This window comes from Chelonoidis abingdonii, chromosome 6 (assembly GCF_003597395.2).
Source record: "Chelonoidis abingdonii isolate Lonesome George chromosome 6, CheloAbing_2.0, whole genome shotgun sequence".
In the NCBI taxonomy this organism is placed as follows: Eukaryota; Metazoa; Chordata; order Testudines; family Testudinidae; genus Chelonoidis; species Chelonoidis abingdonii.
The window spans coordinates 28,642,656-28,663,699 of NC_133774.1; the positions used below are offsets into that span (position 1 = coordinate 28,642,656).

General features: G+C 42.6%; 1 protein-coding gene and 1 pseudogene across 2 annotated transcripts in view; one reads left to right on the forward strand and one right to left on the reverse strand.

Annotated features, from left to right (window-relative positions):
• LOC142047023 (uncharacterized) overlaps positions 1-3,817 on the reverse strand; it is a 6,378-nt pseudogene extending 2,561 nt beyond the window's left edge.
• Positions 1,580-21,044, forward strand: part of OSMR (oncostatin M receptor) — a 64,448-nt gene continuing 44,983 nt past the window's right edge. For both annotated transcript variants that reach the window (XM_032773042.2, XM_032773043.2), the window contains exons 1-2: positions 1,580-1,666; positions 11,558-11,644. In XM_032773042.2, coding sequence (XP_032628933.1) covers positions 11,575-11,644 — 70 coding nt within the window. In that variant the 5' untranslated portion in view covers positions 1,580-1,666; positions 11,558-11,574. The remainder of the gene's footprint in view (positions 1,667-11,557; positions 11,645-21,044) is intronic.

Below are 21,044 nucleotides of genomic sequence, written 5' to 3' on the forward strand. Positions count from 1 at the left end.
TCAGAAACATGTCTATTGTTATGGAGATCACACAAAGTAAATTAGTGTTCCCTTTTTCTAAAAGCAACGAACATTGTTATGAACATACTAAACCTCTGTGACTGATTAATTTAAAATAATGTCTTTATTTCAGTGAGTTAAATATGTCGTAATCTGGAATGATTACCTTATGAAGGCTTAAGAGTACATTTAAAATATAAAATCGGCTTAGAAATAGTGATTAAGAAAATGTAAAACAGAGAAGCGCTGCATCATGCATTCCATAGTATTTAATGTTGTATTCAGCAAGACGGCTGACTCGCTTTCACTACAGAGTTTTGGCAAATAAATTTCTGACAAACTTCAGGGCATATCAAAAAACCTGTGACTGACATTTTGTATTCCCAAGTTTACTGCTTTTAATTAAATATCATCTGCATATCCAGTCGTCACCATCTGGCATGTTTTCCACTGCATGCCAGATGGTGAAGACTGGACATGCAGAAGGTATCTAATTAAAAGCACATTTTCTTTAGAAAGAAATTGCAGAAGTGTTTTTTTCAAATGTCATTTGCTTCATTTGGGTTCAGGGATTTGGCTGGAAGGGGGTGAGCAGAGTGTGGGAGGGAAGAGAGGAGGGAGACAGTGTGGGGGGCAGGGCCTGGGAAGAGTGAGGGCGAGGCCTGGGGCAGAGCAGGGGTGGAGTATAGGCAGGGCCACAGGCAGAAGAGGTGGGCTGGGGAGCCAGCCTCCCCAAGCAGCAGCTTCACCCACTGCCCATGACAACAGGTAAGAGCGGGTTGGCTCCTGCACACCCAGTGCGCACTGCAGTCTCCTTAGGCAGGGGCCGTATTCACAGAGCTAAAAGTGCCAGCACTGCACATTCTGCATGAGGGAGAGGGTATGGGGGTCTCTGCGGGGAACTATGACTCTCCGCTGCCATGAGGCTGGCCGGGCGTCTCGGTATCCTTTGCTGCCTTGTCCCTCCCCCATTCTGGGCTGTGAGCCGGGGCTGCCATTGGGCATAGGGGCACCAGTTTAATCAGGGCCGGCTGCAGCTTTTTTGCTGCCCCAAGCAGCGAAGCGAAGGAAAAAAAAAAAGATAAAGCCGATCGGTGGCACTTCAGCAGCAGCTCAGTTGCGCCGCTTCCTCCTTTGGTGGCAATTCGACAGGGGGTTCTTCACTCTCTCTCTTCCTCTTTGAAGGCACTTTGGTGGCAGCTCAAAGAGGAAGAGAGGGACTGAGGGACCCGTCACTGAATTGCCGTCGAAGACCTGGACTTACCGCCCCTTTCCATTGGCCACTCCAAGCACCTGCTTCCTTCACTGGTGGCTCGACCAGCCCTGAGTTTAATAATACTACATAGAGTCCCATAAATCCTAAGGACGGCCCTGCTGGCAACATTCCTGTGATTTTCCCCACCCTCGCAACTCCTCTCACTGCACAGAGCAAAACAGAGCAGCATTAGCTTACGAGTTTCCTTTGGCTGCTCTTCAAACATTCTCCTGAAGGGAAACAGGAGAGGAAGACAGGAAAACAGGAAATAAGAAATAAAGTGCAGGGTTGAGAGAGAGCAAGAGAGATCGGAGTAAGCAGGAAAAGGGCGAAAGGAATTAACAAAGTGCGACTGAAGGACATGAAAATTGCAGAAGAAAGTCTTACAGGGCAAAACTCAGCTGTCACCCGGTAGGTATTTGTGTTAGCATGTTATTTTTAACACATTTCTTTGATTTGTTTTGAAAAGGACAGGCCATAGTTCAGACACTCTGTTATCATTTGTCTTTTCTTTTTTTTCTTCTTCAGCTGCAGTTTCTTTATTTCTGTCATCATCTGTCTCCCAGGGTTTTTTGTTTTGTTTGTTTTGGGTTTTTTGTTTTTTAAATTCCTTCACTATCACACTCTCACTTTCGTGCCTGACAGTTCTTGAGCCAGACCTGAGAAGGGATGGGAAGGATTGGTATAAGCGATGTTGCTGTTAAAGGGTTCTTCCCATAGCCATTGCGGGGAAAGGGAACAAGTCTATTGGGGCAGTTCTTGAAGGAATAAGACTGGTGGATTGCTATTGTGCCTAACATCAACAGTTCCCTCTACAAATGAAACCTGCTCCTGCAAACCCTTCCTCATAAGCTGACCTCGCTCACATGAATTGAGTTTGAAGTATCATGTCTTAAGAGTCACATACTGAGGGTCCTTAAACTTGAGCAAACAGGCTGAAAAGAGAGCAAACATTTTAAAGAATAGTGGAAACTTGGATCCTTAGCAGGTGTAAAGTGGCATACTTGTATTGAAACCAATAAAGCTACACTGATTTACACCAAATGCGTATCTCACTCAGGGTGTTGAAATGGTCAGAAGAAAATGTATGTGACTAAAGATAAGGAAAAAAATAATTGGCAAGTAATCAGTTAACCTTATGTGTATTTCTGATTTTAGTGCAGATGTGAAAAATACATTTATTCAGACATGCAAATTCCTCTGTTTATTGTACTGTGGAAAATATTATTTAAAACCCCACAACTGAGTAAAATAGTTTATTTATGGATTTAATTTCTTAGTGGTAAAATTTAGGTGTACAGGCATCTTGGCAGACTACAAAATTAGCTCATAAATGTAATTTGAAGAAGCAGATTTTCTATACAACCTTATGAAACTTGTAAATAAAAATATCTCAAATTAGCAGTAAACTGTAAAATAAAAGACTTTGGAAGCAGGGCGTGATTATCATTTATAGTAAAGATATTTTATAGCACTCTGGCAATGGGTCTTAGAGTGAGTTTCATTTAACATCCATTTAAGGCCCCATTACATTACTAGAGTGGTGTAAAGTGGTTTAGTGTAAATAAATCTGCTCATATATAGCCTATTAAATCTACACATATACAGCCTGGCCCTGTTGTGCCATACTCCAGTATGGGACTGTTTGTGCAGTTAGCTCTACTCTGCATGGGTAAGGCTCACAGAATCCATCCCAAAATATGATGCTATCTTTTTAATCTAATCACTGAGTGATACTGGTATAAAATATTTGGCTGAACCATTGTAGCTGACTTCCAAAGAATTGCTGTTTCAAAATATGGAATTATTTTGATAACTAAAGTAAATGGCAGGGGAAAAGCATGAAAATTCCATGTCTGCCTTATTCAGACTACTTGCATGAGAGTGCCTTGACCTTTTCTACAGCATGCAGGAGTTAAATAAATAGACATCTGGTTCCAGTGAACCCATTACAATAATTCATGACTTCCTCTAGAGCCAAGCAAACTGATGGTAATGTTTCATTAGATAGCACAGTACAGTAGTATTTCTCAAGGAGTATAACTTTATTATCTCTTTGGAATGACATCTGAACAATTAAATTAATCGATGAGACAGGAGCTATACTTGTCATCTTTTCTGAGATTTGGGGGCATGTTTCATTTGCTCACTTTGGTCTCACAGGCAATACTGTTGCCTGGTTATTGGCTATGGGGATAACAGATCTGTTTCCTCTCCCTCTCAATCCTTTTCCCCTTTATTGTTCAGTTATGACTCTATGTTCCCTTTTAGAAAGATTTGGTTAATCTTAAAATGACTGTTCAAGAATTATGTTTTATTGAAATTAAATATGCATTTTATTCAAAGGTTGAGATTCTTTTTGTCCTCATAATGACAGAGGTGTGTGTGTGTGGCCTTCCTGCTCATTTTCTGGTTCCTGCTCTCTAAACTCAGTGTTCCAGTTCCTATTTCTGTATATGTACGTAGCATTGGGTGTGTGTGGTTACCCAGGGCCTGCTGCTACAAACCTGCCATTTGGACTGTTATGTTTTGTTCACACTGTTGCTGACTTGCCTGGTTCATGGTTATTATATGTTTTGGTTTGATTGACCACCTACTTGCATGTCTTGCTTCGATTTCCTTGTGTTTTGGGATAACTGTTCTGGGGTGGATCAGAGAGTAACATTATGGCGACAAGTGCGTCTACTCTGCAACACATGCTGCCTGCACATTCTTTGGCTGTTGACTGGCAATACTTTATTTGGAATTTCTGGAACTATGCAGATCTTGAACTTTCTGATGCTGCTAGATTATCCTTGCTACAGAACTGATTAGCCAGTGGTGGCACTGATATTTATGATGGACTCCCAGAGCCCAAGTCCTCCTTTGATGTGGCTGTGCAGCGCCTCAATGATTATTTTGGGACTGGAGATTCTGTTTTGCTTAGGAAAACATATTTTGAAGCTTGCCAGCAGCCCAACAAAACCATATGTAAGTTTGCGTGTCATTTGTGATGGTTGGCCCAGGACTATGAATTTGGGAACATTATGATGAACATGCTCAGGGATATTTTTGTGACTAGCATAGCTAATGACTGCCTGGGTGAAAAGTTACTGGCCGAAGATGTTATAACTCTAACTTTTGATGCTTCAGTTGCTAGCAGTGAGGCATTTGAGAGAGCCTGGTTTGAAAGGGGTCTGTGTCTCAGATTGCTTCTACCTTTGTGTCTACACTTAAACCATTAGTTGCTTCTGCTTCCATCACCCAAAAAAAAAGACATAAATGCTACCTACTCCTGTTCCACACCATCAGCAGCAAAAGTTGCCAGCTTCTCACTGTTTCCTTGGTCAACTTCCCTGCCTGCCTGTATAGAACTGTGTGCCAGGCTCGTGGGAATGAAGGACACTTTAAATTAGAGTACTGTCGTATACTGGTTCGCAATGATGGGAGGCCTGAAATGCATGCTGTAAACGTGGAGCCACATGCGACCACTTTTATCAGGGACTCTGATATTTCCTTTAGTACGATCATCTCATGCGGCAAAGCGCTGGGCACTGGTATCCCATATCAGATAAATTAATAGTGTACCTCTAAATACATGGTGGATACACGTGCTAAAGTTAAGGTTCTCCCATCTGGATTAGTTCACTGGTTATAAAAGATTGGAATTTGTATGCTTTGCAGACAGTGGGTAAGGCTATATGCTCTGTGCTCTACAAAGGCATAGCCTTGACTGAAATGTTTTATACTGTTAAAGACAGTCGGTGAATGCTGCTCTGTTTATAATTATTATTTTTATGAAATAAGTGATTGACAGTAATTGGAGTTAATCATGGGGTTGTTTGTTTACTACAGGTATTTGCAATCTGAAGCTTTTGTATAAATGAAGAATGAATGTTTATGGCTCTGTGGAAGACACTTGAGTCAAAGCATTAGCCATAACTATATATTTTACATATTAAGAATTATGTTTCTTACCTAGTTCGTAATCAAATATTAGTTATTTAAATGTTTAATACATTTTTTTGGGTTTTTAATGGGGTGTTGTAGCCTCATTGTAATTTAGTTTAATTAACTACAATCACACACAAATATGATCAAAATATAGCATTATATTAGATCAGTGGTTCTCAAACTTTAGCAACCCGAGGCCCCCCATTTTCATTTAAAATTTTTCACAGACTCTCAAACCCCCCCATTAGCCCCAAGGCCCCTCCCCCACCTCTTCTCTTCCCCGCCTCTTTCTGCTTTCCCCCCGAGCACACCCCATCCCCAACCCCGCTGCTCAACTCCTCCCCCTTGCTCCCAGCGCCTCCTGCATGCCGCTGAACAGCGCTTTCCCTGGTGTGCAGGAGGCACTGGAAGGGAAGGGGAGGAGTTCAGCAGCGGGGTTGATGGACCCCCTGGAGTACCCTTGCGGATGCCAGTTTGAGAAATGCTGCATTAGATCATTATAGTGTTGAATAGTGCTGAATGCTGCAACTAGCTCAGGAATATATATGATGCATAGAAAGGAATATAATATTGTACCATCCGTTCTTAATGTATAATAAGTAACAATAAAATATCATAAATGAAATACGCTAAATCAATTGATGCTGCACATGAATGGAGTTAGGTGGTCACATTTGTATTCATTTTTAGAAAGTAGTTTAAAATTTCAGTTTAGACCAAAACTTTTTTTTTAAACTAGTTTAGGCAAAGGCCTGATTTTGCAGTTCTTACTCAGTCAAAATTTCCAGTGAATTTAGAATCATAGAACCATAGGGTTAGAAGGGACCATACCCTGCCAAGATGCAGGATTTGTTGTGTGTATACCGTGCAAGACAAATGGTTGTCCAGCCTTTTTTTTTTTGAAAACGTCTAGTGAAAGAGATTCCATGACTTCCCTAAGCGGTTTATTCCATTGTCCTACCATACTTACAGTTAGGAAGTTTTTCTTAGCTGGTTACATCTATGACATCAAAATCAAAGAACAGAAGTGCATGCAAATGCAAATGGGCTCTCTCGCCTGCCCATGCTAATTGAAAGGTGACCTGTAATAGAGACAGAATTTACCAGATTTGTCAACTTGTTTCACATTAGGTGTGCCCCAGTGACTTGTTTAATGGAAAGTTAGCTTGTATAAGGACTACAAGACTGACCCCCTGGTTAAAAATAAAGACTGCTTTCTCATTTCATTGTGTGTGTGTCATGAGTGAGCTTGATCCTATAAATTGCTGAGTGTGCTATCTCCAATGTAGAACAGCACTTATGTGCATATTTAATTTTAAGTTACTAGTACTGCTGATGTGCTTAAAGTTAAGCATGTACTTAAATGCTGTGCTTAATCAGGGCCAGGGTATTCAGCATTTCACAGTATCAAGCCCATAATGAGCAATAATTAGTCTGCATCACCAACAGCAATCAGATAAAATAACGTGGGCTACATCCTACAAGAGATGATTCCTTTATACAGGGAATAAACAGGGAATAATGCATCTGAAATAAACAGAGTTATACTGGCATGAAATTGGTGTGAATACAAACAGACTCAGCACCACTTACTTTAAATGATTTTTTCCTCTAAATAAGAGGAGAAAGAGCTGTGTCTCTGTACTCCTTTGGTATAATTGAAATAAAATCCATTAAATAGAATGTTGTCCGAGGTTTAATGTTACTTACTTTGAAAGGATTCTGCTTAGTTCCATATTGCACTTATGCAGGAGAGACTATCCATTAGTCTTTATCAGAAAGGGAAATTTGTGCAAAACTCATATGAATAATTTTCCTTTGATCTCTCTTAAATTAAATCAGCTAGAAATTTTTTTCTAAACTTTTTAACAGTGCAAATAACTGGTTTGCTATAGCCAGCTCTTGCAGCAGTCCTTTGGTTATATGTGAATTCACTGAATATGAACATACTATGTGTTATATGTAGGGAGATCAATTATTTGGCCAAACAGTATAAAAATTCACTCCCGGCGACAAATTAATATATCCCTGAATCAGTAATATTTTTAACAAATAAAGTCGGTATTTCCATTTCTTTGACCCCTCTTAACTGGCAGACTCGTATAACTAGATTCTGTGTTCACTTACTTCAGCATAAATGCAGAGAAACTCATTGAAGTCAGTGCTTGTAGTACAGAATGTAAAGATAATTGATGTTCAGATTTGGGAGAGTCTGCTGAATATGTTTGTACTTGTAAGAATTTTTTTTACAGTGGGTAAGGAAGTGGTTATTCTTGCTTCGCTAGCATGAGAAATTAAACCGAAATTGCTTCTGCCTCTGTCTTTAGAAAATGAAAAATTGTGTAGCAGTGTTCAAAGACAGTTGAGAATAACCTGAATATCCTAGTCAGCATTCTCTCTCTCAGTAAAACAAGTTCTAATGTCCAGCATTGTGTGGCTTATTGTAAGCATGCACTAGTTCCTCTCTTTGTCTACATTCGGTTTACTGTAATTTATTATTTTGTAAAGTAACCCACATGGTTTCACATAGTGCGTTTCAGATTCTGTTCTACCTGTGAAGTCAGCCTGACAAAGCTATAGTTATCAGTTCCTTGAGTCTTGGACAGACATGAGAACAGTGGATTTACGTTGCGTGCATCCAGAAAGACATCTTATTGGCTTTCTTTAATCTTATAATATATGCATATTAGTGTTTTTAGAGAAGTTTTCCATGCCGGCTATAATAGATCTATGGTTTAAACACAAATATTACTTTTAATGCCTTGTGCTAATACAGAAACAAAATTGGCTGTGTTCTGTTTGCCTTTACCAGAATGAGACGAGCAGCAGCTTCAAATTAGATGAGTAGTAGTTCAACTCCTGCTACTACGTGCTTCACTTAAGGGGAGGGGTTCTGTGCTTCAGCTTTGCCTAACGGTGACATGAGATTTACGCTTTGGGTTTTTTCTCTCTGATCAGGGTTTCTTATATCATCAGGAATTGTCCTTTTCTTGTACTAGGTTAAGATTAACACCACATTTGTTTATTTCTCATGAGATGAGTAAACCCAGGCACAACACAAATATTCTATAATTGGCAGTTTTAGTTAGTGATAAATTGAGGAGATTTTGTCTTGATTTTTCTCGTATGTATATGTGGAATGTCAGATGATTAAAACTTAAACAATGTCACAGTTCACATCATTGACACATAGAACATATAGTGACATCAACACCATGATTATCACAGGAACATAAGCATCAGCTAGTATTTCATGCTTTAAACAATTTTGAAGAAAGCAGAATGCAAATGGGAAGATCCTCTTGACTGAGTAGAAAAGAAAAACTTCCAAAGAGGAGGTTTGCTTTTGCAAGTTTCTGAGCACTCATTAAGCAATTCAAAGAGTCCTCAAGTAGAGTTGACCTAAATCAGGTCCATTAAACTCAGAGCTCCAGTATGAATCTGCAGAAAAACTTGAGAGTCTCTGGATTAAGTTTAGAAGTGTGAGCAACAAGAGTGATGTGGTGGTGGGAATCTGCTACAGGTCACCAAACCAGGGGAATGAGGTGGACGAACCTTTCTTCAGGCAACTAACAGATGTTACTAGATCACAGGCCCTGGTTCTCATGGGGGACTTCAATCACCCCAATATCTGCTGGGAGAGCAATACAGCAGTACACAGAAAATCCAGGAAGTTTTTGGAAAGTGTGGGGGACAATTTCCTGGTGCAAGTGCCGGAGGAACCAATTAGGGGCAGAGCTCTTCTAGACCTACTGATCACAAACAGGGAAGAATTAGAGGGGAAGCAAAAGTGGATGGGAACCTGGGAGGCAGTGACCATGAGATGGTCGAGTTCAGGATCCTGACACAAGGAAGAAAGGACAGCAGCAAAATACAGACCCTGACTTCAGAAAAGCAGACTTTGACTCCCTCAGGGAACTGATGGGCAGGATCCCTGGGAGAATAACATGAGGGGAAAGGAGTCCAGGAGAGCTGGCTGTATTTTAAAGAATCCTTATTGAGGTTGCAGGAAAAAACCATCCCGATGTGTAGAAAGAATAGTAAATATGGCAGGTGACCAGCTTGGCTTAACAGTGAAATCCTTGCTGATCTTAAACACAAAAAAGAAGCTTACAAGAAGTGGAAGATTGGACAAATGACCAGGGAGGAGTATAAAAATATTGCTCAGGCATGCAGGAGTGAAATCAGGAAGGCCAAATCACACTTGGAGTTGCAGCTAGCAAGAGATGTTAAGAGTAACAAGAAGGGTTTCTTCAGGTATGCCTAGTTCAGATCATAATGAAGATATGTGAACAAAACTGGCCCTAGGACCGACCCTTCGGACACTCGGCTTTGATACCAGCTGCCAGCTAGGACATGGAGCCATTGTTCACACCCGTTAGCCCAACGATATAGCAGCTTTCTAACCAATTTATAGTTCCATTCATCCAGCCCATATTTTCTATACTTGCTGGCAAGAATACTGTGGAGACCGATTCAAAAGCTTTGCTAAAGTCAAGGAATAACACATCTACTGTTTCCCTCTCCACAGAGCCAGTTATCTCCTCATATAAAGGCAACTGGGTTAGTCAGGCATGACTTGTTCCTTTGTGAAGTCAATGCTGTTATACTGTTCTGTTTATCCTTTTTCCTCTCCTAAAAGTACTTCAGAATTGATTCCTTAGGACCTGAAACTACATGATTTTCCGGGACTAAGATGGGCTGGACTGATCGTAGTCTCCCGATTTCCTCCTTCTCTTTTTTAAAAGATTGCACTACATTACCTTTTTCTCATCATCTGGACCATATGGTCTGATACCATAGTTTTGAAGATAATGGCCATGGCTCTGCAAAATCAAAATCTGCCAACTCCTTTTAGTACCTCGATGCAGCGCATCTGGCCCCATGACTTGCTCATCAACAGCTTTTCTAATAGTCCATGAACCAATCTTTCTCCCCGAGCTGGTCACCTTCTCCCATGCTGTGCTGCCAGGCAGTAGATGTGGGTGCTGCCTTGTTCGTGAAGACAGAGGTGAAAAAAGCACTGAGTCAATTAGTTTTATCACACATCTGATATACTAGTGCCCCCCCATCTCAGTAAGAGGGCCCACACTTTCCTTGACCACCTTCTTGTTACTAACTATACTGTAGAAACCCTTCTGTTACTCTTAACATCCCTTGCTAGCTGCAACCCAAGTGTGATTTGCCTTACACTGATTCACTCCACGCATGGCACTGAGCAAATTTTATTTAACTTTTCTCCCTGGTCATTATGTCCATCTTCCACATCTTGTAAAGCGTCTTTTTGTGTTTAAGATCAGCAAGGATTCACTGTTAAGACCAAGCTGGTCGCCTGCCATATTTACATTGTTCTCTACACATCGGGATTGTTATGTTCCTGCAACCTCAATAAGAATGTCTTTCAAATAACACACCAGGTCTTCTGGACCTTTCCCCACAATATATCTCCAGAGGATACTGCCATTCAGTGTCCTGAGGTGAGTCAAAGTCTGCATATTATCTGAAGTCCAGGCTCATCTGGAATATTGTGTCAAGTTTTGGGCCCCACACTACGAGAAGGATGTGGAAAAATTGGAAAGAGTCCAGTGGAGGGCAACAAAAATGATTAGGGGGCTGGAGCGCATGATTTATGAGGAGAGGCTGAGGGAACTGGGATTATTTCGTTTACAGAATTGAGGAATGAGGGGGAATTTGATAGCTGCTTTCAAGTACCTGAAAGGGGGTTCCAAAGAGGATGGATCTAGACTGTTCTCAGTGGTGGCAGATGACAGAACAAGGAGTAATGGTCTCAAGTTGCAGTGTGGGTGGTTTAGGTTGGATATTAGGAAAATCTTTTTCACTAGGAGGGTGATGAAGCACTGGAATGGGTTATCTAGGGAGGTGGAAGAATCTCCTTCCTTAGCGGTTTTTAAAGTCAGGCTTGACAAAGCCCTTGCTGGGATGATTTAGTTGGGGTTTAGGTCCTGCTTTGACTAGATGACCTCTTGAGGTCCCTTCCAACCCTAATATTGTATTATTCTAAACATGGGGTACTATTCACAGGTGTCCAGGGATACTAAGTTGGAATAACTGTTTCCTGTGGGAAAATATCTTCTGTAGTGACAGGGCAAGGTGTTGAGACTGTGATGGGAATTGAGAGTGCTCTGTATCTCACAACATCAGACCATTACGGTCCAATCTTGTTTTGTTAAATTAGCTTAATTTCCGCATAGTGTAACCAGATCCAAAAAGATAACTGTAATATCTCTTTATGTCCTGTTTTCCTTTGTTCATGCTTCCTATATTTAAGTGATATCAGGCTCAATTTTCTAGCATAAAATTCAAACTAAAAGAAAGTTTTTTTTTTCTTTTCCAATCTGTCCTTTTCAGGAGAAGGTGGATAACTGATGGATCATTCTGTGCTTCAGACAATACTCCTCTACATGGCTTTGTGCTTCAGTATATACCAAGGTCAAGGTAGAGATCCGAATGCATGCTTTTTACTTTGAAATACATATACAACAAACAGAACTTTCTCTGTAGAAATTAGAGCTGACTCGTTTCCAGCTCTTCTGTTATTAGGTAAACCTGTCGTGCTAATAAATCAGTCACTTTTCATTACAAAGCATGTGGGAGGGTCAAAAGCACCACAGTTCACCTTGTAAAATTACCTTTTATTAAATCAATAACTCACATTGATATGAAGTCAGACACATTTATCTATCTACTACTACTTTATCTCAGCCATTTTTGACCTGTATTTTCTTCTCTGGATTATTCATCTCCAATTTGCCCAGTTTTGTACTCCTCCAAGACTTCTTCCTGTGACACAGAGGCCCATTGCTGCCAGCTTGCAAAGGGTTCACTGTTCTGTAACAGCAACTCCTAACAGGCCTCAAACTCATTACACCTAGCGCACCACTTTTAAAGTATTTATCCAAAGAAGGTCACTGAAGTCTCTAATCGGGCATACTGATCCTCATAATTGTTGTGAGATGCATGGATGGATGATATTAAGGAGTTGTGTATATGTTCTTGAAAATATGTTTTAGAGACTATGTCTCAGGCAGGGTTGACATACAAAGGATGTAGTCAGTGTACTTGATTCATATGTAAAAAAAGCATTGTAAACCAACACAATGGAATCTGGTTTGTGTACAATGTCAACATGAAGATGTAAAGTCAACATGGAGCCAGCACACCAGGGAGTAAACCCCATGGGGTCATCCTGACTCTGGGGAGAAAACAATGACTTTGGGAAGTAGGAGAAGGCAGAAAGATTTCCTTCATCTCTCACTGAAGAAACAAAAAGGACAGTAGCTTTTGCAGCCATGAAAGGGGGATCGACATCATGGTTAGAGATGCTGGGAGATAGACAACAGTTTAGCCTGTTAAAGTTAAGTTTAGATTGTAGAAAGCATGTTATAGTTTTTGTTTTATATGTAACCATTTCTGTTTCCACCATTATACTTATTCGCTGTCTCTTAAATCTTAGCCTTTGATAATAAACTTCTGATTGTTTTCACTGTAAATATATCTGAGTGCTGTGATATTATATTGCAGCTGATCCTCCGTTGAACCAAACAAGCTGATGTTTGCACTGTTCCTTTGAGGACAGCTTACCTGGTAATTTCTGGGAGTGTCCAGTGGTTAAAGGCTGTACACTTCAGGGGAAGTGCTTCAGGGGAGTTTAGGGGCTGGGATGCACCTATTGCAAAGTAAGGGCTGAGGAGATTGTTTGTGTAGCCAACAGATTGGTGACATCAGAGAGCGGATGCTCACTTAAACAAAAGTAAGTCTCTCTCTCTCTCACGGAGGCAGGGGGATAACAAGGTGACTCACAGTTCTGGGCATCCCAAGGAAGCATCACACTTCTTGTTGCATGTGTCCTGGTTCTCATCCCTGTAAATGTCAGCACTGGTCCTCTGCCTTCTAGTCACACTTATCCAAATCTGAGGGCTAAATCCTCAAAACTTTTCACCCCAAATGCATGTGCTATTTCAGGGACATAACCACATATGCGATATGCATATGCTTAGATAGCAAGGGAAATTGTGTGGACACCTTTCACTAGACCTGTTACATTTAAATGAACATGGCTTGTAACCAGGGGCAGCTCCAGGCCCCAGCACGCCAAGCACGTGCTTGGGGCAGCATGCCATGGGAGGCGCTCTGCCGGTCGCTGGGAGGGCGGCAGGCAGGCAGCCTTTGGCGGCATGCCTGTGGAGGGTCCGCTGGTCCCGGGACCAGCGAACCGTCCGCAGGCACGCCTGCAGGAGGTCCACTGAAGCCGCGGGACCAGCGAAAGCTCCGCAGGCATGCCTGCGGGAGGTCCACCAGAGCTGCGGGACCGGCGACCAGCAGAGCGCCCCCCATGGCATGCCGCTGTGCTTGGAGCGGCGAAATGTCTAGAGCCGCCCCTGCTTGGAACAATAGCTTTGGAACCATGAGCATGAATCCATAATTAAAGCATTGCCTAGGTTATTCTTTTAGTGTATTTTCAATGGTTATCATTAAAAGACAGCATTTACCAAGGGCTGGTCTACACTAGAAAAGTTATACTGGTTTGACTATGTTAGTTTGGTGGCTGATTTTTTGCATAGTTATATACTCCTGGGGGACTTCTGCACCTAAAAATTCTGTGCACAATATTTTAAAAATCTACATATTTTATTTGTCAAAATAATGCAATATAATCACTCGTTTCAATTATTTTGGTAATTTATTTAAACTACAATATAATGGAGGGAGAATGGGATTGGGGAGCGTGGGGAGCACTAGAGGAACACCCAGCCCCCCTTGCCTAATAGTAATAGATAGGTTTCACCCTTTATATCTAGTTATTAGTCAACAAATATATGCAGCCATATGCTCAGTGTTACATCATGGGCAACTGGAGAGCAAGTGAGGACTGGGGAATCAAATTCACAATTTATATTGGCCACTGACCATCTCCAGAAAAGGAAATAGCAAACAGTTCATGGAGCATATTTTGATAGGAATTTTTTTTCAGTCCAAAAAGTTAGACCAGTTCTAGTTGCTAAGGCAACGTATGCATTTATAAGGCCATACTGTACTTTACACCACTCTGGCAATCTAAAAGAGCCTTACAATTTTTACACCTGTTTTATACTTCTGGGGAATTCACAAAGACAATAGGAAAAATTCACTAAGCAGGCAGGCTGCTACATTCTGCTCTCCTGAGGGGACAGAGCCTGTCTCAGGCCTACCTCCTCAGAAACACCCTGAAGCCCAGCCCCTCCACGCCAAGCATGCTGCAATAGAGTGTCTCTTTCTCACACATACAACTTCCTCCCCCCTCCTCCCCGTCATGATTTACATCTCTGTTGGCTGCTCCGGGCACCTGAACCAACATGACTGCACTGCCAGGGAGGGGCATGACTGCTCTTGCAGCTTCTCTTTACTTCCCCGTCAGAAGTCATTTTTCTGTACGGAAGAAAAGAAATCAGTGGGGGACATGAATTCTGCGCACATGCACTGATGCAGAATTCTCCCAGGAGTAAACAGTTATACCAGTTTTTAGCTCTAGCATGGATGCAATTATACTGGGGGAAGGGTGCTTATACAAGATCAGTATAATTAAAGCAACAAAACATTCTATTGTAGACAAGCCAGTATCTGAGATACCACAGTTATTTCCCTTTTCTACAAATCTCAGACACAGAAGTGTGGTAGCTATTGGCAAACGATGATTTCTTAAAGGAGTTTGCTCTGTATGTGTAAATTAAAGCAAAAAAGCTTCTAATCCACTCATTGTAACTCAAATGTCTGTAGAGTCTTGAACTAGAAGATGAGCCCTTACAAGCACAAGCATGATGCTCAAAAAAATTCAGGCTGCAGCAGGCCCTTTAAGATCAGAAAACTGAGTGATCTATAAAATTTCTTGAAAGATGCAAAGTTTGACCATGTTTCTGATGATCAATCTACAGATGGTTCTGCAACTTCCACTTCTGAGCTTTCCCAGTTAGTGAGGATGTTGATTTGGGTTTGTCAGACTTGTTGAATGTCACAGTCTCTGATTCCAGCACAGAGTTTAGTGCTGAATTGTTGGGACCCAGAACGTTGTCCATTAGTTTGCTAGTGCAACTGTTACGGACATGGATACTGAAAGAGGTTCAATTACTGAAAGCATGGGGCAGAATTTGACTTTGAAAAGCAGATCTGGCTACTTGGCCAGAGGAGATGGATTTTGTTCTCTATTTTTTATTAAAAAAAACCCATCCTGTTTCTAATTTAGAACATGACTTTTTGTCTAGCAAATGCAAAGGAAGGCAAGTATTAAAATCATGGTTCTCAAAAGTTCTAATGGGAAGTTATACCAATAAGCTTGGTTGATATACAGTCTGAATCTTACCTTTTTATTCTATTTCACTTGTTTGCTTTTCCAGCCAAATTCTTTGTCTTGCTTTTGCGCCCTGTCAAATTGGGTTCACTGTCTTTTTTTCATCTTAGTGAGCCAACATGAGTGTTCAAAGGAACATATTGAGGCAATTGCTTATTGATGGATCTGGTTGGAAAAGGGTCTCACAAAAGGTATGGAGACCTGCTGTAAATTGTAGAAGTACATGTGGTGCGTTATTTTGTATCATCTCATAGATATTTTGCTGCACTTAATTGAGAGGTGTTTACCTTTGAGCACTGCAGATGAGAAATTATACAATCCTAGTAATGGCAGTTTTTGGGTTTACTTGAATTGCTTGCAAGTCATAATAGTGCATTGAAAGCGCCCATTGATTCCTTAGCTACATTCACAAAAGGCCTTTAGCTGGGAGATCCCCAACACAGAAAATGCTCTGTGTATTTTTTTTTGCTGTCTTCATGTAACTGTGGCTGCTTGTGAAAAGTGTTTTAGCAAGGTAAAATTAATTATGACCTAAGAACGTAAATGATATGGGAAAGGTTATGCGATCTTGCAGTTTTTCTATAGAGAACTCAGAAACAAAGTGGATAAACTCAGAATATCTAATTACTGAGAGTGCTTCAGGAAAGGCTAGGAAGGGTCCTTTGTAAAATAATTCTTCATCATCTGGACCCATGGGAAGGAGACTCTAGAAAAATTCCACCACGATTTCAACAACTTCCACCCCACCATCAACCTCAGCCTGGACCAATCTACATGGGAGGTCTACTTTCTAGACACCACGGTGCAAATAAGTGATGGTCACATTAACACCACCCTATATCGAAAACCTACCGACCGCTATGCCTACCTTCATGCCTCCAGCTTCCATCCCGGGCACATCACACGATCCATTGTCTACAGCCAAGCATATTAGGTTTCTAATACCACCCTAACACCCAACCAAACCTAACATCTCCACCATATCCACTTCTCTAAACTAACATCCCCCCCGCAAAAAATGATAGAAATAGGAAACATGAGTCAACGAGCCAGACTGTACCTAAAAAAAGAAGCCTGCCTACTGTCAAGACAAACCAAGAAAGAACGCAAGGACTCCATTGGCCATCACATACAGCCCCTAGCTAAACCCTCTCTCACGCATCCATCCAGGGATCTATCTATACCCACCCTGAAATGATCCAAACTTTCACAAGTCTTGGTGGCATCTAATCTTGGCCCATCATCACACTGCCAACCTGAAACGTATTCTCACCAGCAACTGCACACCGTACCATGTAACTACTCAGAACAATCATGCTAATCAACCTCACTGCACTCTTCCACATATCTAACACCAGCGATCACCAATCACAGGCCTAAACAGATCAGCCACTACTATCCTCGTTCATGTCCTCATCACAAAGATATACGCCATCAATATGCCAATGCCCCCTCTGCATGATTACATCGCCATCACTGAGTCACTACGGAAAAGGATAAAGGACACTAAAACTAAATCATGATATCCAGGACTGGCAATATACAAAACCTGTATTCAGGGACGACTTCAACCTCCCTGGCCACACTATACAGACCGTTAAGTGGCCATCCTGCAGCAAAAAACTTCAGGACAGACTCAAAGAGGCAACTGCTATGACTTCAGTTCAGTCTGCAAAATTTTGACACCATCAGCTCTGGACTAAACAAAGACTGGAATGCTTGCCAATTACAGAACCAGTTTCCCTCCCTGGTTTTCAACCCAAGCTACACAGGGCCCCATCCTCCCTGATTGAACTAACCTCGTTATCTCTAGCTGCCTTGCTAGCATATATAGCACCTAACCTTGGAAATTTCCACTTACCTGCATCTGACGGAGTGGGTATTCACCCACGAAAGCTCACGCTCCAAAACGTCTGTTAGTCTATAAGGTGCCACAGGATCCTCTGCTGCTTTTACAGATCCAGACTAACACAGCTACCCCTCTGATACTTGATGATGGTAGCATTTTTGCAGGGTGGGAGGGTGTTGGGAGGGCAGGATTTGAGTTTTCAAACCAGCACCAGAACACTTTTGGCATGGCACTACGAGGAAGTCTAGCAAATACCTACCAAACTCCCATGTTCCTTATAATTAAAAAGAAATGAAGTGACCAGAAGTTGGTTCTCTGTGACATTACCCAGGGTACAATCTGGACATCTGAACAGCTGTATCCCCTCAACTTTCCAACCTGGAGTGCCTTTTACACTGCTTTGCTATGAGAACAATCACTCCTGGCCTATTCACACACAGCCTCTAGCATGCAAAATCACTCCCAGCTGGATTAGATGAGTGCTCTAGCCAGTCACTCTTGAATTAATTGCAGAGCGACACCAGCAAATTCTCAGTCTTAGACTTATCCTCAGAAATGTGCATCTTGTCCAGGAGGGTGCTGGGCAGTACAATATAAGCTCATAGAAAGTCTATCATTTTATTGACAGCATTTGTGCATATTGTTTTTCTATTATCTCAAATGGAAGTTCCCAAACACTTCAATCTACGGAAACCTGCAGCTGCTCCATTGCCAATATGTAAAGTTCTCGCTTACCCCCTCCTTCCTGCTAAAGGATGTCCACTTAATTAGGTGATGGTCCACTTGATTTTCTTGACACCTGGTTAAAGTGTTGACTAGCATTTCGTCTTTGGGGAACTGGTCTGAAGCTATTTTTCTAAACTTGGGACACGCCTCAGCAATTTCATACAGTAGAATCTTATAACTTTACATACAGTGTTGATACACATTTTACCAGGACAACAATGTTCAGCAGAGTATGAGTTTTCAAATTGTACCTCACAAGGCATAATTTGTACAAAATTTATCATGGTCTTGTAAAAAGGATGAACATGGGGTACAGACTGTCACAGTGTCTCAATGCCATATATAGCCCATGTGGTGAATGTAGTTCTTCAATCTTTGGAATATTATAGTTGTCATATGCTGAATCCCTAAAATGTGCAGTTCTCTAGCTACTTCCATCATACTCAACATAAATGGGCTTTTACCCAAGTTAAACTGGTACAGGTCAACTTCCTGGTCTCCTGGAGAGCAGCCTCCCTGAATACACCCACACCACCGCCCAAAAAGTTCAGAACATCTCTAGTTATGTTCATATTCCTTTTAGGGGTCCCAAATACTAAGGACTGCATATGTTTGCCTGCGGCTTTGAGCATCTCATTTAGCATGACCCATTTCTGGTCCTCTTCCACCAACACTGCTTTACCGATATTCTGTACATGGAGGCATCTTTGTCTCCCTCTCGCTTTGGGATGGACCAGTTCATCTTAGACCTGTTTCGGTTGGGGCTCTGCATTGCAGTTCCTCTGATTGGTGACAGGGCCTTTTTCACCTTCTCCTTTTCTGATTCTCCATGTTCTACATTCACGTCAGGGTAGCTCTTATCTTCCTCCAGCAGATGTATCTTTGAAGAGCCAGCCTCTCTCTTTGCATACGTCCAGTTCCCTTTGCAAGGCAGCCCTTTCAGCCTCTAGGCTTTCTAGTTTTTTATCCATCTCAGAATCATATTTCAATCCTCCCTTCCTCAGAGGGTATGTCTACGCTGGAATAAAAGGCCCACGGTACGGTGGTGGGTCAGCGACTTGGGCTCTGTCACGGACTCACAGATCGTGCCCACACTTGGCCCTGTGCGGTCCGTGGGGGGTGCCCCTTTCAGTGAGACAGCCCTTCTCGGGGGTCCACTCTCTCTCGGGGTCAGGCCCCTCCACCTCCTGGAGCCGCACCTCTCTGAGCCTTAGCATGTCTGTCTCTGCCGTGGGCCCCTTCGGGGAGTCCACGCACTCTGGACCCCCTGGGCCTCTTCACCCCCAAAGGGGCTGATGCAACCCTGTTCTCTAGACCAGAGTGACTCTCAGCCAGCATAAAACAGGAGGGTTTATTGAGAGTTGAACACAGCACAGGAAACTCTCAGGGCCTCAGGCCTGGCCTCTCACAATAACAGCACATCCCAGTCTCCCTGCATCCAGGTGGGCTCTGCCTGCTTCCCCTCGCCAGCCTGAGCCCCCCTGCTTCCCAGCTGGGTCTCTGATATCCCTGGCCTCAAGCCCCGCCTCAGTCCATTGTCTTCTCTCCAGGTAAAAAGGGTTGTAAACAGGAAGGCCTGAGTCCCCTTTCCTCGCAGCTCTCCTCTGGCTGGAACCGGCTGGTCAGGTCACCGGGGTCCTCTCTCTGCAGCCCATTGTCCTCCCACTGGCCAGAACCGGTTGTGTCTCCTGGGCTGGGGTCCCGAGTCCCTCTCCGGTCCTCTGTAACAACAAACTCCCTCTCCCCTCACCTCGTTAAACCAGTAACACCCAGGTACATTGAGTCCCACCCCCTGTGCATGCAAACCCTGGAAAAGACAGAAAACCCCAAGAAAACCCCCACTTCGTCACAGGCTCACAGGGCTAAAAATTGCCATGTAGACATTCAGGCTTGGCTGGAGCCTGGGCTCTGGAACCCTTCCCCCTTGTCTACACAGCAGTTTTATAGTGCCGCCGCCTAAGACCCATGAGCCCAAGTCACCTGACTAGGGCCAGCTGCGGGCCTTTATTTGCTGTATAGATGTACCCTGAGGTTGATTCTGGAGCTTAATCAGTTCCTTATATAGCAGTAAACACTTCTGTCTCCTGATCAGGCAGATCAGCTCCTGCTCTTGCTGTGTAGCCTGCACTAAGATCCTCTCCTGTGACACACTTGTCTCTTCCAGCTCCTGCAAGTATTCAGCTATCTGCGTCTGTAATCCCATCAGCAGTAGCAGTCTTCTCTTCCAGTTTTCTCCAGTCCATTATTGTATGGGTCTGCTAGGTAGCTGTGGGATCTATTGCAATTATCACAACTTCTGTTTTATGCCCACCCTCAATGTTTGTGCCACTGAATACACAGTCCTTTGATGAACAACTAATTGTCCTTTTTGAAAAGTTTCTGGAGGAGTGATGTGTCAGTCAGCTTCTCTGTATCAGCACAGGCCTCCTGGTAATCCCCTCACATGCTCCAGTATCTTATCACACATCTTACCAACATTTCAGTGCCTTGGCCCTGCATTTCTAGGTAGTGTTGGTCTGGCTTTCACAGCACCATCCCCCAGGGGAGCAGCTGCAGGACAGAGCAACGTGGGGCAAGGGGTACCTGAACACATGCTGCCAGCTGTGCGGGCTCTCCTAATCAGCTTAGTGGCACTTAAATCTCTCCTGGGCAGCCGCTCAAGCATGTAGCTTACAGGGAACACAGGCTGAGTGACAGAGAGGATGGTGGCACTGACCACAGTGACTGAGAAATGAGGGAGAAGAGAAAGTATGGAAGGGGAGAGATTTAAAGCTTTGCTTTGGTCATGGTGGGCTTAGACATCCACAAGGAGATGTCAGATAGACAAGCTGAGATTTTTAGCTGGGACAGAAAGAGAGAAATCTGCCTCTCTGCTCAGAACCTGTGAGTCATTGGTTGAATTTGTATTTGCAAATAATACTTCCCAGAGACAGGATGAA